We start from the raw sequence: 26,934 nt of genomic DNA, 5'->3' as shown, positions 1-26,934 counted from the left end.
CGGGGCCGGTGGCTGCTCTCGGGCTGGCGCGGCCGGTGGGCCCGCGGGAGCGAGCGGCCCTGAGAGGCGCCTGGGGCTACTCAGCGCGGGGTAGGGGCTGGGGGATCTACCCCTGGGCACTGGGATGGGCTGCCCCAGGCCTGGCGGGAGAGGCTGGGGGCTGCCCCGCGTATGGGGGGGGGGGGTCACCCCATTCACTGAGTGAGTGTGGCCTTGCTCGCCCGGGGCAGGTTACAGTCACTACATGTTTTGAAGGGGCACAATTTTTGGTGGGAGCAATGGGGACAGGGTGGACTAGGCACTGATGTTTTTACCTGTGTGTGTGCCCCAGGGGACAGGGTGGACTACGCACTGCCCCTACTTTTAGCAGCTCTTGACTACGTTCCCTGTCTACTCTAGCGCTCAAGCTATTATTATCACCAGAATAATTTTGATCTCACACCGTTTTTACACTGTATTGTTTGAATGCATAGTATAAATTATAGCTTAAAGTTATTTTTGTTAATCAAGTTGTTAGTGGGAAATATCTTGAAAAAAGTTAGTATTGACAAGACACTTGGATGTGTTAGTGCTTGACAGCGAAACACTCCTCTCACATGGTAACCTGTGTTCATTCAGGTACCACGTAACCTGTGTTCATTCAGGTACCACGGCAGGCTTTTTCTCTATGGTGTAACCTGTCCTTTTAAAAAAAGTGTGAGATCAAAATTAGGGTGTTTGTTTATATATGTATATATAAAATGAAACAGAGGTTATGATGTAGCAGGTTGATTTCATCTGTAACACTGCACATATTGGGCTAACTGTATTTTAAATTTAAGTACATTAACACATACTTACAGAGGTTCTACGTGTGTAATTAGTCACTAATGTCTCTTTTCTTTTTCTTTGTATTTTCCAGGTTTTGAAATGGAATCAAAGATCAAAGTTAGAGTTGTATTTGTGATGAATTGACCTTACCACTCATTTGTGTTGAAATGGAGAGTATTACACAGCTGTTTAGTGACTTGTGTGAAGCACACATGACAGGTTTGTCATGGAAGGTCCACCTGGGCAGACAAAAGATCAGCAAGAAAAGGGCTAAGCAAAATCTAAAAAGGGTTGCATATAATGCCCTGTTCATGAATCTTTTTCAGGAGGAGGCACGTAAGGTGCAGTCAAACATTTCCAGACTTCCAGTGAAAAACAAAATTTTAATGCTCTCTTTCAACTTGAGAGTTGGTGGAATGGGCGCTCAAGCTGATAGGCTGGAGAAACTCGTGGAGGAACTGGAAACATCTGATTGCTTACCATTTACAGAAATTAATTCTATTCTGGATCTTCTAGTACAGCTTGTAGGAACGGGTCCTCCTCAACTTCTTTCACAAAAAAAGGACTATTTTCTGAACAACAAGTATGTTGGGAGAAATGTTAAATATCAGGGTTATGATTATTATGATGTGAGTGTATTTGAAGCTGATATACAGACTTTAATTACAAATGAAGAGTATCAGTTTAATGACACAATTCAAAAGACAGTTCAGATAATGGAAGCTGCACCTGGTACAGGACTTCCTGCCATCAGATTATTTTCACAGAACTACCCTGTTGGTGACAAGTTTGAGAAGGAAACACGTGTCTCACTCTTTGGTGCTCTTGTCCATAGCCGTACATATGACATGGACATCAGATTGGATCTGCCACCAGTACCTGACAGTGCGGATTTGTCTGGACTTGCGATTAAAGTATGATGTCTTTATTTTCACTAGACTTATTATTTTACTTCAGAGTATATACATACTTCCAATATGCCTTTTTGAAACTTTTTTTTTTTTTTTTTTTTTAATAAACAGCCATTTCTTGTAGTAGTATCAACATTACAAAGGTGTGGATTAAAACATTTGCATACATCTTTCCCTGCTCATAATATTTAATTTACACGTGAGCATCCCTCTGTACATATCTCTTCTAGTGTCTCGTTTATGATCATTTTGCTGTCAAAGTCTACTTGTATATAAAATAAGTAATTTAAGCTTTTTTTAATTGGAGCTCTTCTTGAGATGGATTAATGCAGCTCCCCTTCCACCCCCCCACACTAAGCATAGTTTCTTTTTTTTGCTATTGTTTTTCTCTTTGTCCTGTATTGTTATATAGCACTGATAGGCACTGCAGAAGAAGCTAGATTAACAGATTTGTTCTTTTTTTCCCCCCTGTGGATGAGTATCTTTTTCTTTTTCTGTTTTTAACCTTTCTTTTTTCCTCTTGTTCTATTGTTGCCCCTGTAATTTTCCCATTTAACAGAGAAGGCTACGTGCTACTTAGAATGAAGTTGGTCCAGTAGCAGTTTCTTTCGCCTAGGCAGTGTATGCTTTTGCTACTGAGCTAAGTTTGGTGGGAGCAGAGGCATGGGCTAGCACAGTGGAGGGAGCTGCAGGAAGCGGCGTGGGCCGCAGGGACGTGCTGGCCGCCGCTTCTCGCAGCTCCCATTGGTCGAGGAGAGCGAACTGCGGGCACTGGGAGCTGCAGGCAGCCGTGCAAATGTAAACAAACTGCCTCGTGGCCCACCAGTGGGTTACCCTGAAGGGGCCACAGGTTGCCCACCACTGGGCTAGCAGGTTGCTGTCTGAATCTGCAGCCCTATACACAGGAATTTCAGATTCAGCTTTCATTAGGGTTTACGACGGGAACATGGAAGGAATGATGGTATGCTTAAAGGAGCTGCATGCCACTTCACCTGTAGCTGTGGGTGCACATTGTAGTTGAAGGGGTGAGTCAGATCCTGGGTCAGGGAAGCAACCCTTTTTCTTTACATACCTGTACCCCTTCTCTCAGCTGGGAAAAAAAACACTGTGCTAAATGTTCTTACGAGCAACTTGCATCCATTCAATTTGACCTATTACACAGACTTGAGGTATTACACTGCACACCAAGCTCCCAACAAAGTCAGTGGGAGTTCCATGATTGGGATGTTTAGAGGCCTTGATCCTGCAAAGACGTGCCTGATTTTATGCACATGAGTAGTCCCAGTGAAAACAATGGAACTGGTCATGGACACTTTAATCACATGTGTAAGAATTTGTGGGTCAGGGCCTAAGTCACTTATTTTGTGAAAAAGAAAAACTAAACAGATTTATTGTTCTGGAGCATTATGTATTATTTGACACCTACTTTTTGAACTGACGTTATATTCAGAGTAAAATATTTCCACTTGTGGTACTAACAAATTGTTAATATCTTAGTTTGATTATTCCATTGGCTGCCAAAAAAAAAAAAAAAGGGGGCTTGTCAGAAATTGAAGTGGATTTTATTGTTTTTGTTACAATTAACAAAGTTTCAGTTTGTATAAATAATAAAGCCCAAGTGCTTAAAATGAGCATCTTTGATTAATTGTTAAATTGAGGCCAGCAATTAAATGGGATTAGCATAATTTTCTTCAATAAATGTTGCATATATGTGTAAAATTCGAACTCTCATGGTTATTTACAGGTTCCTCAAAGTATAGATCAATCAGAAGATGAGGGATTCCAATCAGCATCCAATCTGACTCCTGATTCTCAATCGGAACCCAGCAATACTCCAGACATAGACCTCTGGGATGCCGTACTTACTTATGGACCCAGCAAACGAAGATGCTGGGAAAGAATTGGATGGTATGTGTCTGATGTTAAGATGCAAAATAATTGCATGCTTATGTATGGTTTGTATGTATTTTAGTTGGAAGTGACCTTACTTAGAACAAACAAAAGAATATACCATCTGATTTGGAACATGGAGTTCAATATCTTGAGGCTCAGAAGCTTATTTTTTTTCCCACCGAGCTATGTTTTTGCCGGTTGGCAGTGTAGTGCTCTATGGCATTTTTCAAGGGGTGTGACAGTTTTCCCTGCTGCCATTTAGATTTTGAGTTTTTAGTGGCATGGACTGTGTGTGAGACAGACTAGCACGCAGTGGGTGCTACCATAATAGAAATCAATAACACTTTAGGTAGAGGGAGTATTTCTCATTTTATGATCAGCTATTCTTGTTCTAAGCGGGGGAGGGGATTTGCATATGTTAATACAAGTACTTGAAGCTTATAGGATCCCTTTTCCTCTTCAAAGCAATTACCAAACATCAACCACAAGTTAAATAAATATTGTCCTCATTTTGCTGATGGGGGAAACTGACAACAGTTCATCTTAATTAATTAGCCTCTTAGAGTTGGTTGGGCAACTCCCACCTTTTCATGTTCTCTGTATGTATATATATCTCCTCACTATATGTTCCATTCTATGCGTCCGATGAAATGGGCTGTAGCTCATGAAAGCTTATGCTCAAATAAATTTGTTAGTCTCTAAGGTGCCACAAGTACTCCTGTTCTTTTTATAATTAAGATTTTACTGGAAGCTGTGTGTAATATATGAACAGTATTTTGTATGTTTTGGTTCTGTGTTTGGATTTCAGGTTCTTTTATGCAGGGACATGCCTTTCTGTTTGTTTTGTAAATTCTTTAGAACACATCTGGTGCTGTAAAAATTATCATAATTAAGAATGAGTTGGTAGTGGGGAGATTTTTAGGTTGTAGTTCAGAATTAGCTCTTGGCAGTTGCCTAGCGTTTTTAACACTTGTGCTGCAGAACTTCACTTACTATTTTAACAAGCATTATTGTAACTTCAGCAGTTAATTTGTATAGATAATTTTGTGTAAGCAGTGGTGGTCTCCTTCCTGTCCTCTTTGGGAGCCCAACCTGGTCTTTTCACTTTTCCTGTCAGGAGCTGGTGCAGACAGGATCTTGAGGTCAAATACATCTATCGCTTTCTTCAAGAATGCTATTTCCTGCATGCTTTTGACAGTTGTCCACACAGCTTCCTTATGCAAATGTTGCATTGCAGATAATCCACTGGGGTAAAACATTTTAATGACTGTGTAAAGTTCTGAAATGTCTTTATTTTAAAGGAAAGCAGTTAATTTATTCTTGGCTTCTCTTGTTTTTATATTTTTTCTGACACAGTCCACCTGGTAAAAAAGAGGAACCATATCTTACTGAAGCTGGAAGAGAGGCTTTTGACAAATTTTATAGGCTTCGAGAAGGGGAATTAGAACTGTTTAGTAATACCATTCTCCAGCTTCCACAGCTTGTGCTAATGAAAGAATTTGAACTGGTTAAAGATGTTTTGAATGTCCTTATTGGTGTGGTATCGGCTACATTTTCACTTAATCAGGTATGAAAAACTTTCTAAGAATGATCATGTTCAGTCACATCAGATTTCATGATTTTTGGTAGAGATTTTTGTAAGAGAAATACATTTTTTTTTTGCATTTGAAGTTTTGTGACTCCTATTAGTATAACTTAAAATAATCAGATACCTCTTTTTTACTGCAGTTTAAATGTCCCAAAAAAGTCTTCAGAGATCTGCACAAGAAAATGTGCGAGGAAGTAAATTAATGGATTCTGTGAATACATTAAAGTGATGAAAATAATGTACAGAGAACTGTTTGGTTAAAAGATTAACAAGAATTTTTGTATGCACCTTAAAATAATTATGATTTAATTTTCCTTCTAAAATTGTGCTACCTTTTTATATCTGTTTATCATTTTGTCTTAGGTATTTAACTCCAGTCACCATAATATTTAAACTGTAAATCTGTGTGCCTTTGTTTTATGAGGGTGTTTGTTTTCAGGCAGTTGGGGGTGAGGTTGTGTAATTACATTGCACTGAATATATAGTTCTGAAATAACTAAGTGGTATTCTCTCTCTTTCTGCACTATTCCAGGCTGCTCAGACATTTGTGATAAAGCAGGGGATATATGTATCTGGAACATCACCTGAGAGCATGAACAATCTCCTGTCAGAAGTTGCTGAATATGGAACATATTACACACGATTGAGTCGCTTCTCTCTTCAGCCAGTCTTAGACTCCTTGTACAACAAAGGACTTGTATTTCAGGTAATATACTTGAATGGTGATAGCCTGCTCAATAGTGTGTTTATTCTTCCTGTAGAGGAATGATCTTGACTTGCTGTTTTATTGGAAAGTAAAGGTTCTGCAGTATTGCTAAATATTTGTATAGTAAATATATTAAAAATACAGCTCTTTTTGGTAAATGTAAATGCACTTCACGATGTCAAAAAAATAAAATGAATGAAACAGTCCACTTTAATACCTTTTATTAAATTATATCAGTTTGAAGTGGCTTACTGCTTCCTTGTAGATATTAGTTCTCCAAATGTGACTTGGATTAAGCAATGTGCTGAATCTTCTGTGCATGGTGAAGTGTAATTAATTTTGTTGTTGTCAAATAAGTATTATTTTTTAACCAGAAGGTCAAAGGAAATCTTCTTTGTTTGTAATACCCTATTACAACTATGAAAATAAAAATGACCTAATTTTGATATATTCTCTTTTTAAATACTCCGTATAATTTACTTGTCCATATGCACGAAAAGGAAAAAAAATATTATCTTTCAAATACACATCTTTTCTTGTCTTGCCATTGAAACTGGACTTTTTGTTTTTGTTTTTAGGGTAACATACCCAAATTAGAATGCAGGAATGTGTTTTCATGTTGATGTACTGTAATCAGTGTGAATGTAAACTGAGCACGAACAGTTTTAACAGCAGGGTGTTGTCAATGTTTTTTCTTCTATTAGGCATTCACAAGTGGATTGAGGAAGTACCTTCAGTATTATCGAGCATGTGTTTTGTCAACACCTCCCACTTTAAGCCTTCTAACAATCAGTTTTCTCTTCAGAAAATTAGGACGACAGTTAAGGTAATATTATAATATGAAAGCATTGTAGGACTGAAAAAATGAAATCCATTCTCTTCTTTATGAACACTAAAAATACACTACTAGGGAAGCCTTCTTATTCAATCTTTGGTGTTCACTTCATAATATTTTCACAGAAAAAATTCTTGACCACCAGCCTCTGGAATTTAGTAATAATACGACATAGCTCTTACAGAGTCTTTTTCATCGGTAGATCTCAAAGCACTTTACAAATAAGCTCCTATTATATAGCCCCACTTTTTACAGATGGGGAAATTATGGCACAAGGAGGTGAAGTGAGTAAGGATATACAAGGACTGATAAACTATATAACGTTAGTATAAATAATCCTAGAGGCCTGGCCAAATTCCAACTAGAGTCACAGTCTGCTTATCTAAATATTTTCTATAGCTTGAATTGGAGAAATGTTCTCCACCTCTCCTCCCTACACCTGTTATAGTTTGATGCTGCAGAATGATAGCCTCATGGCACCCAAGTGTGGCACATTTCATTGATCACTGTAAATGCCCTGGGATACTTCTGTCTGAAAGATGTTACATAAATGTAATTTTTTTGTTTAGGTATTTAGCTGAGCTCTGTGGCATAGGAACAACTGTATTGGGGATCAGCAGAGGTGCTGGTGCTTCATTTCCTACGGTGATTATTGATCTTTTTTGGAAACCTATTGTTTTAGTGTTAATATCAATATATCAGCTTCAAATACAATTGAGCAGGTTTTTTTAAATGATCAGTGTTGACCTCTGCTCCCAATGAAGTCAGTGGGAGTTTTAGCAAAGAACACTACAAGATCAGTGCTGAATGCTGTTGAAAATTCCACGTAAGTGTTGCATTAAATGAGAGAGAGAATTCATATACGATTATAAATTGTTAAATTAATGTTGGATGTCCGTCACTGTTCTGTAAGTGGGTATACAATAAAAGCACTTTTATAATATAACACAGAAAAATATTTAAAACTGTATATTGTATTAACAAAATAATCCAAGCATTAAAAGCAATGCTCAACAGAAGACAGCCTGCTACAATCTTTCCTATTTAGTTTTGCCCCTCTGAAAAGCTTCAGTAAATAGATAAAACCTGAAAGTGAACATACAGGCTCAGTGAGACCAAAGGGGAAGTGTGAACTTCAGCATCTGTGGCTTTCAAATGGGAATGCCCTAGTGATTTCAATGGATGAGGTAAGGCTCAAAAAACATGGACCCTCAGATATTCAGGACCTAAATTAAAGCCTTTTGTTAGAGTTCAAAATCAACCCCTTGAATTGTCCCTAGATAATGGTTGGAGGGTAGTGCAGTCTATCGAGCACTGGTGTAATATGCTCTGTGCTTGAAACTCTGCTATGTACGTGGGCTGTTTACACTATCTAAGTTTCTATGGTAAAGGTGTACATAGAGTATTGCCGAAATTCAGTATATAGAGGTGGTAAATGCAGGGACAGTGATGGTAAGGTGTACATCTAGTAGGTAGGATTACAATCTCGTGTTCAAGTAAAGATGAGAAAAGTACTCATGGCTACAGTTAAAGCAGCAAAGAATCCTGTGGCACCTTATAGACTAACGGACGTTTTAGAGCTTGAGCTTTCGTGGGTGAATACCCACTTCATCAGATGCATGGCTACAGTTGTTATCTGGGTATCCAGAAGCAATTCAGGATCCAAAAAGAATCCTGAAGATTCCAATAAAGCTTTGTCAGTTGAAGGGGCATATGTCATCTCTACCATTTTCTCTGGTTGTTATTGACCCATCCCACCAATATCATTTAAGTTTTATCCAGACTGAGCCATGAACAAATTGTCTCTGTCTAATAAATGGATGTAAAGATGTGTATATTATTAATCTTTTTTTTTAGTAATAGTACAATGGATTTTACTGTTTTGAAATTTAGTTGTTGTTTATCATTTCAGGGAGTAAGATTGCTTTCATACCTGTACAAAGAGGCTCTCAATAACTGTAGTAATGAACATTACCCAGTTCTTCTGTCATTGTTAAAAACCAGCTGTGAACCATATACCAGGTGGGTTGCAGACTGTTTTGTTTTTTAATTGTGCTTAGCAGTGGCTCTGTAATAATAACCTACTGGTTTTCCATTTGGACATTTTTAAATGTAATAACCACTCTGAAAAAGTGGATAACTAGACTGGTTTAGTTTATATAGGGCAGACCATTAGCTTGAAGATTTTCAGAGTGGAGGTGAATTATTTTTAATGATTTAAGGTGTGGTTCGTCTCTGAAAAGTGACTGCAAAAATAGCATTGTATGGTTCCCTATTTGCTTCCCAGTGACTTTGTATCAAAACTTTTTTTTTTTTAAACAGATAAAAGGATATTTTTTTCCTAACTGCCAACCCAGCAAATTCATTCAGGGATCTGAGACTCAACCAGGGTTCAGTTTCTTTCCTTATGGTACATCACCACCACCAGTAATAAAGATCCTGCAGCTGATACTTAATTGAACACACAACCAGGAGAGATCCCACCTCACTCTCATGGCTCTTCAGTGTTAATAGCGGTTCAAAAGTAGTAAAAACATCTTTTATATCACTAACATTAGCATAGCTGTTGAGTAAGAAGATGTTATCTTTAATAGAGTCCCTTGGATATAATCAATATCCACACAACTTTGGAAATTGCTTATCTACTTCTATAGAGATGCTAAGGAGTATATAAAATATTAGACATTTTTAGGAACTACAATAGTAATTTAAAAAATAACCAATAATAATGTGGTAAGTATAATAAAATTAAACAGGACAAAACAAACTCAAGATATTCTGAACTGAAAACTCCTACCACTGCCACCCTTTCCGTATGTTCAGTTTCCCAGTCAAAGTTTGGCCCTCAGACCTTCTCGGCTGTAAACCTGTTGAAATACTTAATTATGGCTTTGGTTCTGCAACTTACACATTGGCAGACTGATGAATCTTTTGTGTTTTGTTGCAGGATTTGGACAGTAAAGTTATAAGTACATGCATAAAAATTTGCAGGATTAAGGTCTAAATGTGTTTGTAACAAGTCACTATGAGAACATCAATTGTTTAAGCAATAATGATTGCCATAGAGGTCATTTCCTGCCAGCTAATGGCTGTCTTGAGGATGTTAACCCAGTCATTAATTCAGTAACTTCCAGGAAATGTACAACCTGGAAGTTGTTGCTGTTATAAATCATAAAAATATAAGGATATTAATACACAAAAGGTCTTATTTTTAATTAGGTTAAAGTTGAACTGTGGTTGCTATGGATACATTTTTCTGTTTACAGTACCAGTCTGTTCCTAGGCATTAGATCTCTACAGTAACCAGTAGAAAAGAAGGACTGGGCTGATGCTGCTATGGGACCCTGAGTCTCAGTATCTGTAACTTACAATAATTTTGTTTCCTCTGTATATACTTTGCATCACACTGGGGTCAAGAGAGTGTTTGTTGTTATAAATATATGGAAAAAAAGGAATATTTTATCCCAAAATAATAGTTCACGTTTCTCCAGATATATCAAAAGCTGCTGAAGCTCAAAGGAAAAATTGTCTGAATTTGTGTTCTGGAGTTCTATAGCCTCTCTTCTCCTTCTAAACAAGTTGCATCTAATTAAAATTCTTTCTTCCTACCCTCTTCCCCATAAAAATGTATTCTATCATAATGAGAGTGCAAAGGTTTTTATATATGTCCAGATCAGTAAAAAAAAGATTGTTACTCGAATTAGAATGATTTTAAACTAAATGTTTGCAGTTAAGATTCTCTGAAAAAGATGCTTATTATGCCAAAATAAGGTTTTATATTTTGGAGGAGTAAACTATTGATGTGATTATGCTTAACTTTTATATTTATCCTCAACATGACTTAAAGATTTACCTTTTTGTCATCACTTTTTGACACATCTGTTGCTGATTTTAATATTTGCGGTATGTGCTTGCACTCACACATGTGCATACATACAGATTGAGATATATATGTCAAAGAAAATCATCTGTTGTGTGTATTGGTTCAAAATAAATTTTAAAAAGGAAAGAGGGACTTAACTCTGTTTAATAATCTTCATTTTTTAGGTTTATCTATGATTGGGTGTACAGTGGTGTATTCAGGGATATTTATGGTGAATTCATGATTCAAGTGAATGAGGATTATCTTAGCTTCAGAGGTACAGTACATATATGTAGAACTTCTAGTTTTTTCAGTTTACATTCTTGTTATCTTTATTAAATACAATATACTTTGATTTGTCTTGTCTTTGATCTATAGATAAACATTACTGGACTCATGGATATATTTTGATTTCAAAAGAAGTAGAAGACTGTGTCCCTGTGTTTCTGAAGCATATTGCCAATGATGTATACATTTGTGGGAAAACCATAAACTTACTGAAATTGTGTTGTCCCAGGGCAAGTACTTGCTTGGTTCTTTCACATTGCGCCACAAAAACAAATTCTTAGCATATGTTGACTAGCTCTGTGGCAAATAAATGTATGCTTTTATTGATTAGTGGCCCTGCCAAGAATGGATGTTGAAGAATGTTATTTAGCTCTTTACATTCAAGTATTCATGACCTCAGTATTCCAGTGTAACCTAGATGTTGATATCAAATTGACAAACTATGAATGTGCAGAAGCAAGTTTAAAGTACTTTTTATACAACTTTAGGTTTCATATTTTCCTTTGTATAAACTCTGAATGTTTTAGGCCCTCAAGCTAATGTTCTCCAACACCCAGACAATATTGACCAAACGAGAGGGCCTCCTTTCCCTAAAGAGCTGAGTTTAGCTAATCTGGAGATCATACTTTCTCCCCCTGTTATTTTGACTTTTTTTGTTGTACCCTTATTCAGACACACTATAAAGTTCCACTGTATACATTTTTTGAAAAACAGATGTTTGTCATAGGAAGAATGCTTGAAATAATACATTTAAAGTTCACTTTAATTTACACTTAGATCCTTTCATCTGATTTCTAAGATCTTTTGTCTTTATGTACCTTGCAGGTCTCAGTCACAGGGTATAGAAACATGATCCTGTTATATCAGTTCCATTTTAATATCTGGATGTTCTTGTTGTACCTAAAGGCAAGCAGTGGCCATTATTGGACACATAATGCCATAAGCTATTCAAGAATGTAATATGATTAAAAATAGATATTTAAACATCTGCAGAATCTCTCAGAACAAGACTCCTCATAGGAAGTATCTCAAACAGTTAATATATGCATATGCAATCATAAAGCCTGATTAGTCATTTAAAATTCACAGACTATTTTCCCCACTATTTAACTGTATAATATTTCTTATTTGTAGCATTACATATGCTGGTCAGATATCCCCGTTCCTCGGATTTCTGTTGTTTTTTCCCTTGAGGAGCTGAAAGAGATTGAGAGAGACTGTGCAGTATATGTGGGTCGAATGGAAAGAATTGCCCGTTACAGTTCTATTAGCAAGGAAGAAAAGGTAAATGACTATTAAAGAAGAATGAATTTTATATCATTAGCATATTTAAAGAAAGCTCAGATTTCTAATTTTATTGTATAAGTAAAAGTACTGACATTCATGATTATCGTCTTCCTGTGGTGGTCTGCTTGCTTAGTATTGCTGTCTTGGGTGGGGGTGGGGGGAGAACCTAACATAATTACTTCCTTCTTTTTATTTAACTGGCATGCCATTATTGTTGACATTTTCATGATTTTTGGAAATAGTTTTGGAGGATGTTTCACCAGGAGTTTGTTGCATCTGCTTTAATCTATTAGGGAAAGGTAATCAAGACCAAACTAGTACACTATCAGAGTCTAACTTGTTTATTAACTAATCAGATTGTTCCATTTGTCAAGTTTTTAATAATTTGCATGGATAATTGTTTTAGTAGAACTTCATTACTATGAACTATGCACAGATCATTGTGTTAATAAATTTTAGTATAACCTTAGATTTTACATTCAGTGATTTGTCTAATTAAGTGTCCCATTTATTAAGTGGCTATAAATCCTGGAAGCCAGCTACCTTAGGACATTATTGCTATGTGTACTTGGAATGAAATTGTACACTTTAAATTGCAACACTATCTCTTCATGTTTGAAAAGCATAATAAAACTATATATATTTATCTCCTAGGATTTGCGCATGGAGATTGCGAAACAGGAGTTGATTGTTCATGCTCGAGAAACAGCTAGTAAAGTACTAAAAGCCATTAATGGTAAGTTTCAGTGAGGTTTTCATCTAGTGATTTTTTTTGTTTGTTTTTTCAGTATGTTTTTGTAAAGTAACTATTTTTAATTTAAATACAGATCAGCAAATATCAGAAAGAATGACATTGGATGCAAGGAAACGGGAACAGTTTCAGAAATTAAAAGAACAGTTTGCAAAAGATCAAGAGGTATTTCTGTGGTGTGATAGCATTGAGAATTACATTATTTGCTAAAGGAAAAACAAAGAGAAATTCCAGTTTTACAGGGAAACATCAATTATTATGAAATCTAATCTTAGAAACGACCAATTATACAAACGATTTTTCCTGAAGGGAGGGAAAAATAATGTAATAGTGATGTCTGTGAAGAAAAAGGCAACAACCCTTCACATTCTGATGTTTTCAGTGCATTGGAACTCACCTTGCAGTGGTTTGAAGGAGAAGACAGTAATGCAGTGGACCATACTTCAGTTTATGCACCGTACCAACTGTAATTTTGAAATGTTCAGTTTTATGACCTCCTTAATCCCCAATTATTTTCTAAAATAAGGGGTCTGCTGCACATTCTGAAATCACCTAATGATATGCAGTTTAAAAAGCTCTTTAAAATGTGTATATCTATCTGACTGGGTTGGTGTTGAGAGTGATTTTTTTAAAGAGTTCTGAATGTTTATGTAGCGTCGACTTACGATGAAACAGGAAGAGATTGATGATGATTTCAGCTATGCCCGAGAGCTCAGGGAAAGAGAGAAAAGACTGAAAGCCTTAGAAGAGGAACTGGAAAAAAAGGCAAGGTAATGTATTAAACAATATTTGTGGTTAGTATTCCTAAGGTTTCAGATCACATTTTCCCGTAAGGTCTAGCTTTAAAAAACAAAAAATTGCTCTTCATTTTGGAATCCTAGCAATGCTCTAGAGAACAGACAGTCTACACCTATGACATCCAGGTTGTTTTTTGTCATAATCATGGCTTTAGAAAAACTTAAAACAACAAAATTTGTGATCAAAAGCTGCCCCCACAGCAAAAGAATCGGATGTGTCAGAGCAGATTAAAAACTGATATATGGGAATTAATATAGACTTTTTTTTTTTGTTTTACTGCTGATGTTAAATGTGGGTTATAATACTTTCCTCTGAGTCTACATGGACCCCGTTCTTACTTCAGTGGGGCTCTGCTTGGGCCTAAGGTCCACCCAAGTGGTTCTGATTGCGTGGTCAGAGCCACAGTTTATACACTGGTGAATGCTATTTGGGTTTTTTTGGATCCAGCGGGATCCTGGGCCGCCCAAGTTTTAGTCAGGGGTATATAGTACAAGCCATGGACAGGTCATGGGCTGTGAATTTTTGTTTACTACCTGTGACCTGTCCATGACTTTTACTAAAAATACCTGTGACTAAAACATAGCCTTAATTATAATTGATGTAAGTTCTGCATAGTAATTATAGCTATTACAAGCTTTGACATTGCTCATCAATATATACAGCTAATTGTAATTTGTCTTTGTTTTCTATCATACATTTAAGCACATTTGTTATGAAAAATTAGTGTCCTAATAACATGGTTCTACAAAAACTTACTGACAAAAAAAATACCATCCTCTTTTCATTACATTTTCTCAACTGGATTCTGTATTGTGGATGAAACCTCTGGTTTTTAATTTTAAAAATATATAGTCTGAGAGAGCTATCATTTTCTTGCTCTTCTACACCAGCATATGGTCTCAATATACAAAGTGCAAGACGAAAAATACGCAGGTGGAGTGTCTGTAACATAGTATCTTTACTATCCTTCAGGCAAGAATTAATTGACCATTATAGCAAACTTTCTGATGATGCAGCCCGTAGGGAGCAAAGAGCTTTATGGAAAATCCAGCGGCACAAACTGGAAACAGCCCGTCTCAATTTTCTATTAGAAGATCAAAAACACATTGAGGTATCTTCTACATTTTTATAAGAAATATCATTTGTAGTATTTTAAGATTTCATACATTTAAAAGCTCTTTGGTTTTGCTATTTTGATTTTTAGGAGATGCTTGAAAAACTTCCTGATGGGAAGTGTAGGAGAAAATTAGACATTATTCCGCATAAGCAGTGCCAAATAGTCTCAATTATGGATGCTGTTGTAGAAGAATCAAGCTCTCAGGTTGGTTTATTTTCTGACAGAAGCACTGCATGACAATTCCAAGTTTCCTAATGTGAGTTTTGTAAATCTCTCATCACTAAACAGAAGAGTCACCATGGCAGAAATGTGAATGAGTATTACAGTATTATGGTGCTGGGAATAAAAGGGGGGACTGGAAATAAAATCTTGATCTGGAAAAATTGTTTAAAATACATACCAACTGTATGTAAATGGCTGAAGAATGCAATAATTATTTATATTTTAGGTAACTACTGTGGAACCTGTGCATTCTGACAATAATGTTGTCAGAGGTGATTCTGAATCTGGACTGAAAAGTGTTACTTCTGCTGATAAACAATTCGCTTTGCCCCAGTCAGTAAATACTCACATTAACCAACATTCTGAGCCTGCTGCAGCAGGAACTGAATCCCAGCTACTAAGTACAGAACAAACATGGGATCCATCACAGAGTGCTAATTCTCTTCCTGAATCCAGTCTAAATATTGAGGATTTCCTACCAGAATCACAGGAAGAACAACCTGCTGCCATTGGCACTTTACTAGATGACGGATCTTTACTAGATGAAGCATTTCAAAGTATTAGCTCAAAACTTCCTGAAACTACTCAAATAAGTGAAAGTCAGCCTCTTTTGATAGGAGCATTGCAAGGAGAAGGCAATACACAGTTACATCAGCAAAGTGAATATGATTTTAATACAATTCTCAGGCCAGCTGCTGTTTCACAAGAACATGGCAAAGTTGGAGAAAATGTGTTTATGGAGAGTAGGAGACCTCAGTGGAATATTCATGGACATGTATCCAATGCCAACATTAATGTAGGAGAATATGTGCCTCATGCAGAGACTTCCCAGTCACATTCAAATCCATATGGACATTCTTCAGATTCACACATAAAGATTGGGGAATATACCTCTGAAGTTGAATCTAGTCGGCCTCGCTGGAATATTCATGGGCATGTTTCTACAGCTCATATTAACATTGGGGAATATACGTCAGAGGTAGAGCCCTCAAGGCCCAGATGGAATATTCATGGACATGCCTCGGAAGCTAATATTAAGATTGGCGAATACATGTCAAACATAGAGCCTACAAAGCCTCGGTGGAACATCCATGGTCATGCATCTGATGCCAATATCAAGATCGGGGATAATGTGTCTGAGGTTGTACCGTCTAGACCTCGGTGGAGCATCCATGGCCATGCATCTGATGCCAATATCAAGATTGGAGATAATGTGTCTGAGGTTGTAACATCTAGACCTCGCTGGAATATCCATGGACATGCTTCACAATCACACATTAAAATGGGAGAGCTAGTTTCAGATAGTGAGCTTTCAAAGCCTCGTTGGAGCCCTTTTGGCCATGCATCTCAGTCAAACATTAAAATAGGGGAGTGGTCTCCATCCACAGAAAGTGATCCGATACCTCATAATAAAACCATCTCTGGTCACTCATCAGACTCTACAGTTCAAACATTTCTGTACAATGGAGAATTTTCTCCCACTGATGAAAGTAAAAGAGATGATAAATCATCAGAAGGCAAGGAAGAGGTCTTACCCCAATCACAGTCCTCAGACAGTGTTCCAGTCCTTTCAGATTCTAATGTTGAAGGTGAAAAGCAAGAAAACGTCACAGAAGAGAGAGAGAAACAAGAAGGTTAGAGTAAGACAATCAAACTGTATTCAGTTGGTCAGTAGTTTTTTAGGACCTTATCAAAATTACCATCAAGTGTGTTTGTTCTATGTGGATACTTATGAGTTAATTCATTGAGTATATGGCTAAACACTATTAGAATTTTTAGGCGAGAATTTGCATCTGGTCTGGTCTCCTGCATGAAAAGAGTGAAATATATGTTAAAATTTTCCACTGGTTTGAAACTTTGCAGACCAGTTGTAATTCTAATGTGTTTTAAATAGCTACTTTGCGCTCTGAAATTGAAGAATGTTCTGACAGTACTTTAAATATATTAATGCTAATAGTGTCACTGTGTAATATACACAAGCATGTGAACCTAAAGTTCCCTGTTTTTCAAGTGCATTGTAATGGTGGTTTTGTTACAGATTTTTGCATTCTTTTGGAATTATGATCAGGTCTGAGATATGATCCAGTGACTATAGGCAGTAAGCTGTATTTTGTATGTTCATAGGTTTTGGGGGGTTTTCTGATACTGTTTCAATTTGTGTTATTACAGTAATTGCAAAAGATGTCTGCAAAGATCTCCTTCTGGAGCTTCCTCAGAGTTCACAGGTAAGGAACACATCATTTGTGCATGGGATTTATGAGATGATGGCTCTGAGAGAAGGTGTTAGTTATTGCCTGCATTCTCTTAGACAGAGAAACCTGAAAAATCGATTGCACTGACTGTTACACCTCAAGAAACTTTACTTTCTGAGGCTTGTGCTTCTGAGACTAAAGAGAAGGAAGATGATTCGTGGAAGAAAGAACAAGCTTATCTGAAAGCCTTATCAGACCAGTATTGCCTTGAAAAATACCAAGACAGCTATGATTTAATGTGTGAGTAGAACTCTTGAAATGGTAGTTCAGCAAGAAGATGTAATGGTGTTGAGTGAGAAATCAGGTGTTTAGCATAAAGAAAAGTTCTTAGGTGATTTTTATTGTCAAAATTATTAAGTACAGTAACAAAACTATTTTTCTTTGCATAAAAATCTGAAGTCTACTGTAGCATGTTTTTGATTTTTCTAATCTGGAATGACTTTCAGGAGATTAACTGAAATAGCTTAAGTATAACATCTTACAATTTTTATATGTATTCTTCAATTTAGCAGAATTGCCAGTTTCCCATCTCTTGCATCATGTGATACCCAGGTCATACACTTTCCCAGTGGATCCTTTGGTACAGTCAGCAACAGATGAAACAGCTGTACAACTAAGTGAGCTTTTATCTCTGCCAGTGCTGATGAAACACTCTATTACTGCTCCACTAGTGTCTCAGTAAGTATTAATTAGGAATAACAAATCCAGTTTTATTAACTCAGTTATTTTTTTTCCTCTGGTCATTTTCCCTTGAGACAGAGCTGCACGAATATCTACTTATTACTCTTTAGAGTGCTGTTCCACACACGTGTACACATGCATGCCATGTGCCTGAGTCTGGAAGTTCTTCAAAGCAGTGTCCGTTGACTCTCATGTGCGCATTAGCTTCCCTCATGTTCCCAACCAAGGGTATAATAGGCGGCTCGGGTTGATGCTGCTCCAGTTCCTTCTTAATGCTGCATGGCTTTGGTTGGAATTGTGTCCTTCAGTGTATAACCTGTAAACTAAATTTGTTGTGAATAGTTTTTATATCTAGTTTAGTAAGTATAGGGTATAGGATAATTTCCTCCCACCCCTGCCTTTGGGGAAAGTCCTCCCTGGTCTCGGGACTATCCCCAGAGTTCCAGGATTCAAGAATTGAATTTCCTGCCCTCTCTTCTTCTCTGTCAGTGACTAGCATCAAAGGTGCCTGTATTGCCTGGGTGAAGTACACACCTCTCCAAAGATACAGACATGACACTTTTGCTTAACCAGTCTGGATCCCACCAGATGAAAGCTTCATAAAGAGAGGTTACTGCTAATATTTGTCCTATAGTCCATGTAGTGTCACTAAAGCCCTTTATATATAGCCAATCTTCAGATATGCTGGCAATTCCAGTCAAACTATAGTTCTCAGTAGTGGTAGGTTTTAGTTCTGGCTCATTCTGGATACTATCTGTATATAAGTTTCCTCCCATTTTCTCTTGTGCATGTGAATGTCATGCAGGCTTGTACATCATGCTAAGTATTGAAATGTTAATTTGATAGTAATATCCATGACTGCATTTTAATAGTAAGGAAAGAATTGTTCTTAAGAGTGATTATCAGTTTATGTTTCTATTAGTGTTTCCCTTGTGAACAAAGCAATAGTCGATTACTACTTTGTGGAACTGAACATAGAGAAGCATTTTGAAGCCCTACGACATTTTTTGTTAATGGAAGATGGAGAGTTTGCTCAGTCGCTTAGTGACCTACTATTTGAGAAGGTATTTGTGCTGGCTTGTTTTATAACTCTGGTATTTGGTCATTTGCAATAGGCGTGATGTCTGTGAACCTCTAATATCTCATAAAGTGATATTAAGGACTGTTGCCAGTTTTGACATATATTGGGGTTTTTTTAAGCTACCTGAGTAAGGGTTGTAGAGAGTTATGGGTTAAAATCCTATCTGCTATTTTTCCCCTTATCCATTTTGTACCCCTTTGTGCCACGGCAGCAAATTCTGTAGCAAAGAGGCCCTGCTGAGGCCTTAATGACCGTGAGCCGAAATGCACCCTCTCTTAGGGATACATGAGGCCCAAGAAACTCTGTAAGTGCAATATATTTTGCTGATATTCTCCCTGAGGAATGGGGTGATGGGATTTGGCGGACTGCAAAGGAGGCTTGGGGGTCTGACCTCTAAACTCAGCAGAAATTGGAGATCTTCCGGGAAGAAAACCTTCAGTCCTGTGAAAGGCTAGACTGTTTGCACTATTGCTCTGGCCCCTGCTGGGAGGATACTGTTGCCACTGGTTGAGTCCCACCACTCCCCTCCATCACCCTGCAGGGGCCCATGCTGTGAAAAGTTGGTCTACATTCCCACTTCAAAAATCCTACAGTGCACTGTTGAAGGAGAATTAGGGAGGGGAATGTTGGACTGCTCTGCAGAGGTGGCACTTGTATGCCTAATTTCTGTGTCCCTGGGTGAGGTCCACCTGAGTAAGGTCACAGGAAGGATGGTTTGGGCTTATGTCTGGCTATCAGGGCATGCATGGACACAGGATAGTTAAAACACCAACTCTGTAGAAGCTGAGAGCATTTTGGTCACGGTCGAGAAAAGCACTTTAGCACATGCTTAACTTTGAGCATATGTGAGAAGTCCTGCTGAAGTCAGTGGGACTGCTTGTGCTTAAATGTTTTGGATCTGAGTCTTATGCTCAGTACTATCATTTTAATAGTTGCAGGGGGATCAGGATAACATAAATGAAATGTTTAGAACAACATGATTTTTTTTTTTTTTGGTTCTGTATTCATTTTGAGACCTGCAATTCTGATTTTGCTATGTACTTCTATTTATATTTTCCATAACAACAGTTAAGGCTTTATATTTATATTTTGAAAAGTGAATTAGCAAGTTCTTATTTGGATTTTCAACAAGTATATTAATTTCATTAGTAAACATATGTCAGAAAACACATTAAAGTTGCTTTAAAGTTCTAAAGGTGAAAATTGAGAGGTTTATTTCACAGTATTAATTTTGATTCTGTCACATTAATTTGTTAATTAGGTTGTTCTGATGTTGATCATCATGGTACTGAGCCAAAAGACTAAGTGTAAAAATTTCAAAAGCAGTCAAGTCCCATTTTCAAAAATGAATAAAACACTTGTACCTAAGCTACTTTTGAAAATGGGACTTAGGATCCTAGATCACTTAAGTGCTTTTGAAAAATTTATCTTAAAGCAAGAACATGACTTGTCTGTCTCTAAAAATTATATGTGTAATGAATTTAGATTTCTTGTTTTCAAGCTTGGTTCAGGGCAAACTCCAGGTGAACTTCTGAATCCACTGGTTCTCAATTCTATCTTAAATAAAGCACTACAATATAGCCTTCACGGAGACACCCAGCTTGCGTCCAATCTTTCTTTTGCACTCAAGTACCTTCCAGAAATGTTCAAACCCAATGCTCCCGATGCTCTGAATTGCTTGGAGCTACGGTACAAGGTAAGAAAGCATGTAGAAAAGATTATTTGCAAGTTATACTTTGCTCTTATAGCATGATCATTTGAGCATCCATGCTTCCATGTTTCTTTGATGTATAGTAACTGATGATTTACTACCTCCCAGAAGAAAAGAGTCAAGAAATTAGGCTAATCTAAATGAATTCATAGAGTTCGCTCATCCTGGTCATTCTATGATGCCATTTATAAATTCATTCAGTTATGTTTCAGCAGCCTATAGTACCTGTGACTGAAAGGGCTGTGAAATATTCTGAAGTGATCAAATATGACATGGACAGGCACGTTAATGACACTTGGTTTTTTATATATATTATATATGCTTTTAGGTTGATTGGCCTCTGAACATTGTCATTACTGAGAGCTGCATGAATAAATACAACAAGATCTTCTCCTTTTTGCTGCAATTGAAGCACATGGTGTGGACTCTCAGGGATATTTGGTTCCACTTAAAACGTACTGGTAAGATAAATAAGAAAAGATGCTACATAAAAACGTGTTTAGCTCCATGTGCCAAACAATAGATTGTAAACATACCATTTAAAACGGGTACTTTGGTCCTTAAAGTCAAAATGTAGTCAAGGAAACTTGTTTGGAATTTGAGACAGATTTCTGCTGACAGTTTTGTCCAACCATGATTTTTATGAGAACAGTCTCTACGGCAGAGGGGGGCAAACTACGGCCCGCGGGCCACATCCGGCTTGCAGGACCCGTCCCTCTGGCCTCCGAGCTCCTGCCAGGGAGTTAGGTCAGGACAGGCTAGCGGAGGAGCCAGCCCAACTCCCCAGCAGTATGGTGAGCAGGGCGGAGGCTAGCCTCTGGCCCCTCCCTCACAGTCACAGTTCCCCCAACGCCTGGGCAGTGTCAACAATAATATCTTTCTGTTTTTATTTTCAGCATTAGTGAGTCCTGCATCAAATTCTGTACAATTTCGACAGCTCCAACTATATAAACATGAAATGCAGCACTTTGTTAAAGTTATTCAAGGTTACATTGCTAACCAAATATTGCATGTAACATGGTGTGAATTTGGAAACAAACTGTCTTCTGTAGGAAACCTGGAAGAAATTCACAGAACACATGCAGAATACCTCAACAAAGCAATTTTCAGGTAAGCAAAGCAGAGAAACACTTCACTGTTTTTCTCTGAAGTCAACTGAGCTCTTTCAGTTTACACCAGCAGAGGATTTGTAATATGGTATAGCACACATACACAGTGTTTGTGTGTACGTGTGTGTGTGTGTGTATATATATATATATATATGTATACACATAAAATGATTTCAGCAAACATACAAAGTAGTAATTATAGCCCCAAAAAATTGTAAAATCTTTGCATAGGTACAACAGAAGCACCCAGAATATTAGTGCTGTGATGAAAGGGAAGTTCATGATTTGTAGTTAATACCTACTACTTAGGGAAATGAGTGTTGTCTGTCTGAATAAATAGTATGTACTTATCCAAATTCAAAGATTGCACCGGGGCTGTCTCTATAAATTGTTTATATTTTGAATACCTATGCAGAGTAGTTAATTTCAGGCTGCAGGACCATACCCTGGCAGAGCAGTTGTCATCTGATGTACACAGACATTGTCTCTGAAAAAAGACCACCACTAGGGTTGATGAGTAGTGGAAGTAGTACTACTTGCTTTAAGAATAAGAGGCTGTTAACACTTTGAGCCTCATACACTACAGTTGTTACTAACACCAAACTGTAGAGGCCCTGAGATGATGTGATAGAGAGCAAAGAGAAGAGGAATAGGATAAGAAGAATGGGGTTGAGAGGTAAGTAGATATGGGAGTGGTGGGGTAAGAAAGGAAGGAGTATAGAGAAAAAGAAGAGGTCAGAAATGACCACGGAGGAAGAGAAGAGGGTGAACAGGAGGAGTCAAAAGTGTGTGTCCCGCTAGAAGTGGCATCTCTTGTTAGTTACAGACAAGAACAGGTGCATCCAGAAAAACCAGTTCAGGCATTGGGAAGTGGCAGAAATGACGACGGATGCCAAATTACCTGGGCAAAGTTAAGAAGAACTAGAGCATGACACTTAAAATTTAATCCCACCAACATAAAAATAAAGGACTGAGCTCTTCGTATGTAAATATCAGCAACCTTGAAAAGGAGGTAAACTGTACTGGACTTGAGTTACATAAATTCACTCCTGTAGGGTCCCATGTTTTGTTTTGAAATGATTAAAGAGGGAACCCCAAGAATTCTCTCTGCCTTCTACCCGCTCAAATAAACAATGGCTCTTCAAAAAACTAAAGTCTGTTTTGGTTTTTTTCCCTAGAGGACTGTTGACTGAAAAGGCCACCCCTGTGATGAACATTATTCACAGCATCTTCAGTCTCATTTTGAAGTTCCGCAGCCAGTTAATCTCTCAGTCATGGAACATTGATGCTGGCAAGCAAATGGCTGTTCATCCCAACTTTGGTTTGATGCAACAATCTTATAATACTTTCAAATATTACTCTCACTTCTTATTCAAAGGTAGGAATTCAGATATGTTATTGGGCTCATTTATATTGCCTCAGTCAACTGACACCTGAAAAACGCATCAGTTCTTGCAGTTGTACAACCTAAAAGCAGGAGAAAGTGTATACTGAACTCATTTTGCTTAGTGCTTTACTTCCGGGAAAGCTAATCTCTCCACATCCACTAATGTAAAGCATCAGAAGTCTGAATTTCTTGGTATGTGTCCCATAGCTGACAATAAGTATCACGTGGTAGTTTACGGGGAGTAAATCCATGGCAAATAATTGCTTCTTGGCCTGATATATGCTTAAATTTACCATTTATCTGCAATATAGTCCTTGAAACTGTATGACAGACAAAAATATCTAAAATGGCAACACAAAAAAAGTCCTTTGAACTGTATTTTACATCTCCTGACCAGACATATACTACATCTTACTGTGAGACTGAATTTCCTGGCACCTGCAAGGGGTTAAGCGACTAAGGCCCACAGTCTGCTCACCTACTGCAAGTAGTAGTAAAATTTAGTTCTACAGACAAGAACTTTGCCACTGTGCAGATTTCTTGCCACGTAGTTCATGTTCTTTTTCACAATAGAATTCCTCGTGGCTGTTACCTCAGCTTGCAGGGTCGGCAAATTAGAGAGACCCTACCTAATCTTCTTACATTTCCCAAATAATACTGCTCTTACAGACCCTTCCTGTATTTCTCCCAAAAATAAATTCACCTTTTCATGTGAATACAAGCAGCTTCTCACTTTCCTTTGTTAGCAGCCCCAATATCTAAAGGAAGTGCCACTTTTTCCTCAGTCATTAGATACTGTTTCCATCAGATTGTATCCTTCAGGGAATGAGATGCCCTTTTTATTCATTAAGAGTGTCAAAAAATGGTGTCACAGGACAAAAAACAACAAAAGCAAATATTTCAGGATGAGTTAGAACGGCTGCTTCCAAAGCCTCTGGGAAGTCAAAACACTTCTGGGAGCCATCTAAGCCATTCCTATGAGATCTATGGTTGCTTCACGAACAGAGATCAGTAGAGCCTCCTGTAAGGAAATATGCAGAGTGACCTGGTCCTTTGCACTCCCCCGTATTAATCACCACAAAACAGATATGTACTTACACATGTCCCTGTAATCTACAAGATTCTGTCTCTCACAAAGAGTGGGATCCAAAGCCTACTGAAGCTGGTGGACAGTCTCCTGTTGATTTGAGTGGGCTTTGAATCAGGCTCTAATCCTGTATATTGTACACCTTTCCTTCTTCCTTGCATGCTGTTACTGCTTGCAAATCCCCCTTGGTGTATGAGATGTTTATGAAACCAGGGCAATTTTTCTTTCTTTGATTTAAGCCCATACATTGGAAAGATCCCTTCTTTGTTGTTAATGATGGTTAGCATAAGTAAGTTTATTATTCAATTTATTGTTTAAGATTTGCAGTCATCCCGGGTGTTTGTCTGATAGTCCCTTCTGTAACAGTGGTCTTGGCATAAGAAAACTAGCAGAGCTGCTTTCTTTTAAAGAGGTCAGGCATCTCAGTAATGCCTGCCCACTGGTTAATATGATGTTATGGCAGTGGTTCACAAACTTTTGTACTAGTGACCCCTTTCACACAGCAAGCCTCTGAGTGTGACTCCCCCTTATAAATTAAGAACATTTTTTTGTATATTTAACACCATTATAAATGCTGGAGGCAAAGCGGGGTTTGGGGTGGAGTCTGACAGCTCGCAACCCCCCATGTAATAAGCTCACGACCTCCTGAGGGGTCCTGACCCCCAGTTTGAGAACCCCTGTGTTATGGGAACCTAAAATTGCCCTTTTTAAAATAGTTTGGTTAAAGTGTACTTGTAATTAGAAGAATAAAATTCCATTTATATGTACGCTGTCTAGGATTGACATTTCTGTTCCTTGCCTTGCATCTGATTTGTTGTACAGACAGTTAATGAGAGCACTTTGTAATTCCAGAAATAGAGGCAGGGGCTCTTTTATACAGTTTTAATGATTTGTTTCTGTCTACGTCAGACATCTGCAATAGGCTTTTTCCATGATAGTATTGGTACAGTTAATCAACAGATTGACTTGTTAGAGATTTAAATTAAGATTTGTGTATTTCCTTTTCCTACAGTGGTAACCAAACTTGTAAATAGAGGATACCAACCTCACCTGGAGGACTTCCTGCTGCGAATCAACTTTAATAACTACTACAAAGATAACTGAGCTCTAGTATACTGTAAGGAGTACTGGTAGCATGGTAAAGAAAATACAGCTACAGCTTTATGCTTATTCTTAATGGAAATTGATGCTAATAACAGAGGCTTAACTTAAGAAGTAATCTATTGTTCAAAACAACTTTGAAGAGTCAAACCATAGCACTTAGAAAATGATGCCATTTAGAATCTGTACAGATCACCACTTCATCAACACATTGAGAATTGATCCTGTCATTACAGATACAACAAAGAATGGGGCTTAGTGTTAACATGGGAAAGGGCAAAGGTGTAAATTGGTTAATGTATAGGATACATTTTTCCTTTCCGTGTTGTGAATTCATGTTCAATGTAAATACATGTTTGTGAAATAAATAAACAAAAAGATACCTTTTAAAACTTCTTGGTGTTAGTATGCCCAAATTTGGTCCATTTAATTTATTTAAAAACTGACTCATATTCGCAGTCTAAATCACATTTACATTTAAAATTCTATAATTATTTCTACAAGGCTGCTATTCAGAAGGAATGAATAATATGGCTGAAATATCACGTTTTGAGTACATCTGCTCAGCTGCTGGAAAGAAAGTGAGACTGGATTTGGAATATTTGTGAGAAACAGTAAGTCATTGGACCACATAACACAAAGCAGTTACTTAAAAAAATCAAACAGTTTGGTTGAAGATGTGCATAAAATGAGATTGATATGTAAAATGGCAAACATGAAAGTTTAGTATCACTGACACAAATCAAAGCTCTAACTATGAATAACCTCACATCAATGATTTTTAACCAGTAAAACTAGAAATCCCATGTACTTATAAACCATTAAGTTGCAAAGATAAATCATATATTTATTAGAGCTGGTAGAAACTCAGAACTTCTACTTTTCAGAAATTGATTTTGTTCTGATTCACATGATGGGGCTATACCAAAGCCACAGACCCTGGAAACGCAGGGTCCCCAGCACTGGGGCAGTGTGCATAGTGAGGCATTTTTTGAAAATTTGAGCCAAATGTGTTTTATCCTTTTAGAGTTGCATCAGGATTATTTTTTTTGAGTTATTTTTTCCCCCCTCCTTGTCCTTCCTCCACCTCCGTCCCCGAGTAGCATTAAAATCGGTATTACCATATCGGATTAGGGTTAGTGTGGCCGCAAATCGACAGTATTGGCCTCCGGGCGGTATCCCACAGTGCTCCACTGTGACCGCTCTGGACAGCAATCTGAACTTGGATGCAGTGGCCCGGTAAACAGGAAAAGCCCCGCGAAATTTTGATTTTCTGTTTGCCCAGCGTGGAGCTCTGATCAGCACGGGTGGCGATGCAGTCCCAAATCCAAAAAGAGCTCCAGCATGGACCGTATGGGAGATACTGGATCTGATCGCTGTATGGGGAGACAAATCTGTTTTATCAAAGCTCCGTTACAGAAGACGAAATGCCAAAGCGTTTGAAAAAAAAATCTCCA

At 37.6% G+C, this 26,934-nt stretch overlaps 1 protein-coding gene across 2 annotated transcripts; it reads left to right on the top strand.

Annotated features, from left to right (window-relative positions):
- Positions 1-5: 5 nt before the first annotated feature.
- Positions 6-25,872, top strand: TUBGCP6 (tubulin gamma complex component 6). 2 transcript variants are annotated; one of them, XM_032769354.2, is made up of 26 exons: positions 6-90; positions 902-1,724; positions 3,466-3,629; positions 4,971-5,181; positions 5,735-5,908; positions 6,613-6,734; positions 7,313-7,388; positions 8,656-8,765; positions 10,791-10,882; positions 10,984-11,123; positions 12,028-12,177; positions 12,835-12,916; positions 13,008-13,096; positions 13,586-13,701; positions 14,702-14,840; positions 14,934-15,050; positions 15,295-16,702; positions 17,238-17,293; positions 17,377-17,560; positions 17,830-17,998; positions 18,924-19,065; positions 20,584-20,778; positions 21,122-21,254; positions 21,690-21,903; positions 23,081-23,280; positions 25,389-25,872. In XM_032769354.2, the coding sequence occupies exons 2-26, from the start codon at positions 978-980 to the stop codon at positions 25,478-25,480; spliced, it is 5,322 nt and encodes a 1,773-aa protein (XP_032625245.1). In that variant the 5' UTR covers positions 6-90; positions 902-977; the 3' UTR covers positions 25,481-25,872. The 2 variants fall into 2 exon arrangements, with proteins under 2 accessions (XP_032625245.1, XP_074921223.1); XM_075065122.1 differs by lacking the exon at positions 14,934-15,050.
- The last annotated feature ends 1,062 nt before the right edge of the window (positions 25,873-26,934 follow it).

The sequence above is a fragment of the Chelonoidis abingdonii genome, chromosome 1, assembly GCF_003597395.2.
Source record: "Chelonoidis abingdonii isolate Lonesome George chromosome 1, CheloAbing_2.0, whole genome shotgun sequence".
Lineage (NCBI taxonomy): Eukaryota > Metazoa > Chordata > Testudines > Testudinidae > Chelonoidis > Chelonoidis abingdonii.
Note: the sequence above shows the minus strand (reverse complement) of the source record. Positions and strands in the feature narration are given on the sequence as shown.

Excerpts from the sequence above, each read along its gene's own strand:
- TUBGCP6 (XM_032769354.2), top strand. The coding sequence starts at position 978 with ATGGAGAGTATTACACAGCTGTTTAGTGACTTGTGTGAAGCACACATG. Across the intron at positions 12,178-12,834 it reads CTATTAGCAAGGAAGAAAAG|GATTTGCGCATGGAGATTGC; the intron begins GTAAATGACTAT and ends TTTATCTCCTAG. Across the intron at positions 17,294-17,376 it reads AGCTTCCTCAGAGTTCACAG|ACAGAGAAACCTGAAAAATC; the intron begins GTAAGGAACACA and ends GCATTCTCTTAG.